This window comes from Stigmatopora nigra, unplaced genomic scaffold (genome assembly GCF_051989575.1).
Source record: "Stigmatopora nigra isolate UIUO_SnigA unplaced genomic scaffold, RoL_Snig_1.1 HiC_scaffold_25, whole genome shotgun sequence".
In the NCBI taxonomy this organism is placed as follows: Eukaryota; Metazoa; Chordata; class Actinopteri; order Syngnathiformes; family Syngnathidae; genus Stigmatopora; species Stigmatopora nigra.
In genome coordinates this window covers 4,247,587-4,256,709 of record NW_027551604.1, presented here as the reverse complement: position 1 = coordinate 4,256,709, position 9,123 = coordinate 4,247,587, and the positions used below count along the sequence as shown (strand labels likewise).

General features: G+C 39.9%; 2 protein-coding genes across 2 annotated transcripts in view; one reads left to right on the top strand and one right to left on the bottom strand.

Annotated features, from left to right (window-relative positions):
• LOC144192049 (thyroxine 5-deiodinase-like) lies at nt 1-1,998 on the bottom strand. The gene has a single exon (XM_077711067.1). The coding sequence runs from the start codon at nt 1,708-1,710 to the stop codon at nt 913-915; it is 798 nt and encodes a 265-aa protein (XP_077567193.1). The 5' UTR covers nt 1,711-1,998; the 3' UTR covers nt 1-912.
• A 5-nt stretch (nt 1,999-2,003) lies between these two features.
• The window catches only part of LOC144192046 (mitochondrial basic amino acids transporter-like), a 25,918-nt gene continuing 18,798 nt past the window's right edge, over nt 2,004-9,123 (top strand). Inside the window, exon 1 of the mRNA XM_077711064.1 lies at nt 2,004-2,151. The gene's annotated coding sequence lies outside the window, so the exon portion shown is untranslated. The remainder of the gene's footprint in view (nt 2,152-9,123) is intronic.

The following is a 9,123-nucleotide window of genomic DNA, read 5'->3' as shown; positions in this document are numbered from 1 at the left end:
TTCCGTGTGTTACTCATTTATTTGATACAAAAAAATAATTTGTTCAATTACATCACATCCTAACGTACCACTTGTTTCTTCTATCATCTCGGTGCCTACGGGCACAACAAACCGTCAAGCCACCGGGGTGTCACAAACATCAGTGTCGGTTCTGTGGCCGGGCCGTTGGAGAACTGAACTTCACGCAGACACCCCGGGGTGCCACCTGGAACCCGACAGCAATAGAATATATAATAAGAAATTAGAGCAGTGGTTCTCAAAAACTGGGGTCCCCGGATACCTCCGTTGGTCCGTCAACTCAATTTTTAGAGGGAAATAATTTGCAAGAAATGATCGCTCTAAAAAAAATTCATATCAACATATAATGACACTCGTCTTCAGATCCAGCAACATAATTAAGCAATTAATCCTCCCTTTCCCAACACTTTGATCAGATAAAAGGTCAAACAATATATGACATTTTTAAATGTGGCAGTGTTACATAAATAACCTGGGGAAAAAAGTAAATATGTAAGATGACAGGCGTGAGGCCCCAGAACCAAAGGCAACACCGATAGTCTAATTTCTTGAAAAACATTGTAATATTATGCGAATAAATTGAAAAAGAACGAAGAAAAGAACAATTTCATCTTCCCATTTTAAACCCTGACTTTGTCGAAACTAAGTTTAATCAGGAAACAACTTTTTATTTCAATACTGTCTGTTTCCATGATAGAGTTTTGGGTTGGCCACCGTGGTCCACAGTATGATCACGTTCAATCGGATAAGTGTCCTGGGGCCCCAGGACCCCCAAAGGTTTGAGAACCCCCCATTTGGATTGAGTCCTCACACACCGCATGGCACGAAAAAAGACCCGAAGAGCGAGCTCAGGCAAAAGGCTAGCAGACATCCACATCCTCTCCTGGTCATGGGTTAGGCTTGAAGTGCCGGACACGCGCTCATGTCCCCCCGATACTGTTCCAGCCACTTCCTGAGCTCGGAAATCCGGTAGCCCTCCGGGCCCCGGCCTCCTTGGTAGACCACCCTCTGATCCCGTACGATATAGAGTCTCTCAAAGTAGGCTCCATAGGCGGCATTGGACGAGTTGTCCATATTGTCCACCACCACACTGCTGCCGTGCACCTGAGGCAGCATCAGGCGTGCGGCGCTCAACCGGTCCTCCAAGCAGCGGTGTTTGAGGATCTGGTATGGGGCGTCTGAGCTGACCCAGCCGTCGGCCGGGTGCGCCTCCTCGATGTAGACCACCACAAAGTCGGCGATGTCAGCGTACTGGCTGACGACGCGCTGGAAGGCAGCCAGGCGCGTCATGAAGGGTGGTCAGGAGCAGCTTCCGAAGTTGAGGACCAACGGCCGAGTGCCGCGCATGCAGTCCAGGAGACGCACGGGGCGGCGCTCGGGGACCATGACCACCTCCGTGTTGGGTGCCGTGCGTCCCAGCCGCGCCGATTTGAGAAGATCCAGTTTCTGACCGTACCACACGGCGCGCAACGACTCCAGCGTGAACATACGGTTGGAGTCGGAAACGCACAGTGGAGGGTCATCGGCGCTGTGCGGACGCTCGCCCATCTGGAGCAGCACCTTGCGCCGGATGCAAAGGAAGTCCAGGAGCCAAAGCGTCACAGCCGCGGCCAAAAAACGGGGCACCAGGAGCAGAAGGAGGGCTGCGAGCTTCAGAGCCCGGGCCAGCTGCACCCCACCGGAGTCGTGCATCGTTGGGGATGACAGGAGAGATCAGGATAGGATAGGACAGGACAGGACAGTCCAGCCCAATAGGACCCCCTTTTTCAGCCGTCTCGACACATTTGGGACCGAACGCTCCCGACGTGTACGCTCCCTGCCTTTATAGGTCCGGCACCGTTTGACTCATCTCCGCCCACTCACATGCTGCCGGATTACCTCCTCTCACCTCCTTGCACCCTCTCACACACATTTGCTACCCTACAAACCGACAAAGCACGCGCTTTTGTTTACGTATTCATTACATGCTGCTTTTCTTTCGGCAGGGCATGGTGGGAAAACTGCACCAAAAAGAAAAAAAAGAAAAAAAGTTGGACGTCAACATCAGTTGGTAGCTCCTTGGAGCGAGTGTAGGAACTGGAATGACCACTACGTGGCGCTGGAAGAAAGGAAAGAGCAAGGACCATTGCGAGGGTAAGTTATTGCTTTAAGTTTGGGCCCCTTCATTTGGAAGATCCCAAATAAGGGTTTGATGTCTTGTAATTTACAGTATGAAATACAGTACATAAACTGGGATTCATTACAAGTATGTTGAACTCAAATGCATGTTTGACACTTATTGATTCAATTGAAATGAGGAAAAAATGTGAGAACTTGAATGTTTGCAATACAATTTGAACATATTTATGATTTATTTTTGACATATTATAAACTGGATATGAATATATACTGTATTGGCTCTAAGATATTGTTAAACTTTAATTCATTTATATGGGAAAACCCCTCTATGCTCAGGATTTACCAACATTTCATTCAAACTGATCCCCAAATTACATTATTTAGGCAAATATTGAATAAATATACTTTGCTTATTCATAATAAATACAAGTATGGATTATTTAATTGATTAAAATGGTGAAAATTGACATTTCTTTGCAAAAAATACAAAGTCGGGACCTATTTTGATAATCTGCCATTTTAATCTCTGGATTTAATTTTTAGCTTTTGTAGATAATGAGATTAATATTTAATTATTCATTCATTCATTTTATGAACCACTTTTCCTCACAAGGGATATCTAGGTCTGATGAGCTAACTTTCATTTATCATTGCTTTTGTTCCATACCTTGTTTTTGCTGTATTGATGGTACTTATGGTGTTATTCCTAGCGTTGCCTTCCGAGACCCCTAAAAACTCACTCACCGCAGCCCCCCTTTCTTTTTCGTGACATCGTTATGCTCATCATGCTCTCTCTCCCACTTCTTTCGTCGCTCGCTCGCCTCATATGAGGCATCAGAGTCATCTTCCGCCTCTTCCTATGAGCAGATGGAAGTGATGTGTTTATGTTACACAGGATTGAACGCTAGTCAAGGATTGCTTCTTGAACAAAAACATTTGCATAATTGGCCACCTGCTTGCATTGTGCTTGATGCAGACACTCATTTATCATAAGGCTCTGTATAACTAGGCTCTATATCTCTGATAGTTTCATCACATATTAAAAAATATGCACAATTAGTACTATGAGTGTGGCAATATATTTCTCTGATTGAAATAGATAATTTGCATGATGAAATTGCTAAATATGAATCCACTTTGCTTTTTATTTATAGTTGCTTTAGGTCAAATTTAAGTTATTTGTACACAGGATCAATTGAATTGATTGAAGCCCTTGAATCTTATCAAACCATTTCAGACTTTGGTAACATTGACAAAATACAGAGATAAATATTGCATTGTATCGTCATTCAATTGGTATTTCATAGCCCAAATATGTAATTAAAAAAATGAATGGTCTCTAGTGATGCTAAAATTATGCAAGGTAGAGAGAAAATACCCAGAAATAAGACACAGACGAGCGGTAAAAGAAATAATTGGAATCTCGTGACTGCCAGAGGGCCCCCTTGAAAATGACAACTTCTCTGAACTCCATCGATCTGAATCTCTCATGAATTTGCTTCTCAAGTTAATCTTCAGACGAAATCAATGAGAATCACCTGACACTCACAAGTGCTCCAGCACGGACAAGAAAACAACAAAACCCTTGAGCCCGAATGATTTAAACTCAAAACAAAAGATACTTATTTGACCCCAAATTAAAAGACGCTTATCACGTCAATGTATAATAGAATGCCTTGATAATTCGTAAATGGAAGATCATGAAGTAAAAACTGCCACAACAAAACACTCAAGCTCAACAGTGTTCCCGTAGCCAATGTGTGAGACTAATTTAAGTTCTCACGCTTGTTTCCTTCTGTGATGGTTTGTTTCTAAATTAGATCTCCTAAGCATGGGTGTCCAAACTTCAGCCCGTTGCCCAGTTTTTTTTGGCCTGCAGTAAGTGATGAACATATCATTGACTAGAGCTTGCACAAGAAGCTTGAATTGAAGCTGCTACATTGATCTTCTCAGTTTTAATGTAAGCTATAGCTAGTCATTCTCATTGACTTAAGGATGGAATCTAAACAAGTCATGGTTTGCGGCCAATGTGTACTTTAAATTGGACGGAAGTGATTTACTGATACTAACGCTTCCTGCGGTTAGCAGGTAGCTAATTATGGGACTTTCCCCTGTGGGAAATTTAGGCCTGCTCATATTCTAAGAACAATGAGCCTCGTGCCAGCTGACAAGTTGACTTGAAAATGCAAATAAGTCTCCATATCTCATTGTGTCCGTATACTGGAAGCCTAAACGTACATGTGCATGTAAATACGCACAAATACAAAAGCTTTTGTTAAATTGCATTGTTATAAATTATAGATTTATTTTCTTAATGTCAAATGATAAAATGTTCAATTCCCTTGAGAAACAACCATGTAAATCATAAAACAATGCAAAATGAATAGCACATATTATATTAATGTGACTATGCATTTTCATGATGGAATTTGCATAAGTAATTAAATCATCGTTCTAGTTGGGAAACCAAACTCCACACCTGTTGAATAGGAGGATTAGAATAATAGAAGCAGCTAAATTTCAGTGCAAGATAGCATAACAATAATTATTAGATCATTTGTCAATATGTCGCTGAACTTTAGAAGTATTGTAACATACAAGGATTTCACAGCACCTCAGATTCTTTCATAATATAAGTAAAAGTTCTTTTTTTTTTACATCAGCTGCCAATTTATCACCATATTCGTACCTCTCACTTCCCTCGTGAGTTGACTGGACGAACAGAACCTTTGCGAACAAACAGTTCGCTTAGATTTTTTTATTTTTTTCAATAAACTGTTGGAGGCCTTCTTTCATTAGACGCAGCCTAGATGCTGGCAAGGGACCCGAGTTCATGTGAGGACATCCCAGAATAGGAAAGGCAGGCTGGAAAGAGCCTGCAGCAAAGCACAAACTGTGGCAGGCATCCAGCTGAAACCATTAGTAGTATGACTGCATTGTCATTGACTACTACACGTGTTGATGGTGGCACACGCGCACATGCACCCCACACATTCACACGTACACACATGGTGGGTTCATGCATGTCATTTAGTGCGATGATGAGGCCTCAACTTGTTTCTATTCATGGGCCGTTTGCTCGTCAGGCCGATTTTAAGTGGGTTTGTAGTTGCTAGGCAACCCTCAAGTATTCCCTCTCAGCCTCATTCGTCTGGATTGCTGTGGCTGCATCACCGAGCGAAAAATGAAAACTGTTTCACAGTGCTTAGAATTTATTCCCTTTTTCTTTATCGGTAATGATATTGTTGTGGTGCTGATAAAGTAAAAAATATAAAAAAGGGGGGGGGGGGGATGAAGAAGAGTTTTAATGCATTACCCGAAGCATCACTTTCATCTCAGACACAATTGAGATGCATTTGGCAGTTGTTCAATTCAAATATATTATAACAATGTTGGCCATAGTGTAGATCAAATAAACTGGCTTAAATCTTAATGTTCAAAACCAAAGCTGCGTCACATTTTGTGCTCATGGGCCAGATTTGAATTTTAACAGATGGGCCAATTCACTCGTTGATGAGGTTTTTAAAAAGATAGTTAGAATAAAAAAAAGTTCCAGTGTTTCTTTAGTTTATGTCTGGTTTTTATTCATTAAAAATAAGTATGTTAGTAAGTTAAGATCTTTGGTGAGGTGGTGCCGTGATCAAAAGAAACTTTTCTGGTGAGGAGTGCACCTCAGAATTTTTTCGTGCATTATTTAGCATCCATTTTTCATCTCCTCTCCTTGTTCTCTTTTGAGATGCTTTTGCCTCAATTGAACACTTCAAGGAATACCCTCAAGCTCAGCCTGAACATTTTGGACAGTGCCATTCAATTCTTATATTAAATAAGTATTCTTTCTTTATGAATCAACAAGCACAAAAACTACAGCACTGTATCATATTGCACTTATAAATGCTTACAATCTGGCCTTGGGCGCTTTGAAATTTTCTCAGTTTCTTTAAATGCGGCATACTTTGCTTCCACAACGTTGATACTAATATTTGTTGTCGGAATTTGTGTTAAACTCCAGCTTTGGGTGGAATTACACGGTGCTTTTCATGTAGAAAATGAGAGATTACCACCAGTCTTGGATGTAAGAAAAGCCTATTTTTATTCATACGTAGGATTCTGGTTTGAATAGTTGTCAGCGATAAGTGTCATTAAAGACAGCGGATAAGTCTTTCATTGTGAAACCTTTTTTAGTTTTCTTCTCAGACTTTGGAATTTTAGGTTTAGACATCTTAAACATGGACCTCAAGTGATGTTCTGTTGCACTTCTTTTCAAAGGAGATTGCAAATGTCCCACTTTTATTGCAAATCTTTTGATACAGCTCAGCATTAGTTCTTATTCTCTTTGTAGGTCTTTTGGAGCTAACGCCACCTCGCTACTGAGGGTTCAAGCAGAGGTTGATGTGAAATAACACACGAGTGAGGGGCCTGGAGGGGGTCGAAAATGTGATAAAGGGTTAAAGAGTGGTTCACTGCTCTTTTAATGGTTGACTCATAAGTTCACATTGACATCAATAGCCAATGGAGACACTTTGGCAGTTGTTTTTAATTCGAGCGTTCAACTCTGTGTCCACTCGGTGAAAGAACCGAGGTCAGTGTGTCATTTTAAGCACCTGACAGGTTTACAAAAGCGTGGACTGGATGTTGGATTTGGGGGATGGGGAGGCGGGGGGTGTACGTGGAATCCGAAATGTTGTCCAGTTCCAGCCTCAAATGCCAATGACGCACATATTGATCCATTATATTTTTGCCAAATGTGATGCAATACGGTACGCACTACTATACTAAACGCTCATCAACATATTAGTTGCATCCACATGAGCTGATGTTAGCCCATTCTAAGAATCTCACTCCCGTTACAAAACCAAGGATAATGTACATATTCGAGGTACTGGTTCAAGCATATTTGTAGTATTATTGTCAGGCCTAATGACAGTTGTTGTTTTTTGGTATTATTTTTTTTTAATTTATGACTATCAAATGTTTTTTAGAAATCTGATTATATTTAAATCAATTTTATTTGGCTAAAATAGTTCTGGTAATGATGTACATTCATGATATTTTAACTAAAACAAAACATAATTAATACATTTATTTTTTGTGTTATATATTCATGTAATTCATCCCCACTTTAAGTCAGTAGTTCATCACTATTAATTTAAAGTACTGACTGACCTCATAATATACCACTAGTATACCTTAAACATATATCATAAGATTAGCCATGAAGTAGCGACTTATAAGCCTTTATCAATGGTAATCAAACGTTCAGTCATTTCATTATATTTGTGAACTACTGTACACTCTTAACTCACTTCAGTAGAACGATAAACAATGTACAACGTCCACTCACGGCAGCTTTTCTTAGTGCTATTAAAGTTGATGAACTCTTTTAAAGTTAATCATTAGTTTGAAGGAAACCACCAAAAGCATGCCTTTGGAAATACCCAGGCAATTTCATCATCCAGCTGATACCCCGTGTGTATTTGAGTACTTAGTGACCAATGTTATTACAAAACAAACTACATTACACTTTGATAATGTAACATTTACAATCATGGTGATCAAACAGACTTTCCCAGTAGACACTATTGCGAGTAAGCCTATCATTGTATTTGAGTGTCCTTTATTTGTGTGCCAAGCATGTGTTAAAAAGCAATGACTACTGTCAGATAACATGACGGGAAGAAAGTCAACTTCTCGGACGACTGACTAATGCATTTAAATCCGTAAACATTATTGGAACATTCTTCTTGCTTTACTTCACCGACAGGCTGGCGGGCCTTGTCATTCGCAGGCGTGCGAACGTGCAAAGAAAACGTATGTTTACCTTCAACGGAGCGCAAGTAACATATCTTTTTTATTAGCCTGTTGAGTGATTTTGTTCACGTGCAGACGAGTTCTGCTAGTTCTCTGTCAACGCGTGTTCGGATCATGCCAGGACGAACGCACATGTAGACTTTAGGGTTCAATTTGTCTAATACATCCGGACTCACTAAAGTGGTGTAGAAGGTGACTCATGTCTTGTTATTGTACTGGAAAGTACTTTTGGTAATTTGGTGTTCCTTCAAGTGGGCCAGCGACATCATGTCGTCAAACGGAAAGGGAAGTGATGGTTGTTTGTGTGTTATCCAGGGTTTAAGGTCAAGCAGATAGCCTTCAGATAAATCGATGCCAGCTTGTTGACTTGGTGTTCAAAAAAACAGTGGTGTTTGATCTTGTTCCAAATGCTAAATAAGATAAACACAATGAGTAGGGATAACAAATATGAGTCTTGGTGTAGCATTCTCTGCAGTATAAATAAACAGCAAACACTAGTACACTGCCCCACTAGAATATACTATAAAATATAGTTCTAGTGGGTCTAGCTAGTATTGTATCGCTAATAATAACACAAATTGTTGTGATGTCTCATTTTGTTATGATTGGAATAAATACATCTAAAATATTCTAGCCTAGAATTAAAATTTCAGAAAAGTATAGCCAAATAATAATAACAATAATTAAAACAACAACATTTCTCAATTAATCTTGTTTCATCCTGTAAACCAACTAGAAACATGCATTTCAATGTTATGTTTTTTTCAAAGGTCTAGATTACAATATTTGGCAAATTCTATTCTATTGGCAAAGGTTTTCGTTGGGAATGCAATTAAAACTGCTGTTAATTTTTGGTTGTTATTGTGGTTTTGATTCATCAGTAAATATTCTTGATGAATGTTTGCTTTAATAAACTGTACCCGGTAGTTAAACACATAAATTAGGGCTGGGACTTTAATATCTGCTTGTGCAGTGAATGACAAATAAATAATACTAGGTTTAAATAATTGAACGTCAATTTTCAGCAGAAGAGTTTGGCATAACACTCACACTGGATGGCAGCATTTTTTAGAAAGGAAGGGGATGAACATTAGCCTCACCTCAAATACCCTGACTTGTCTCATTCATTCTATGGGTGCGTGTAAGTAAGTGTTTGTGTGTATTTGTGTGAGTGTGTGT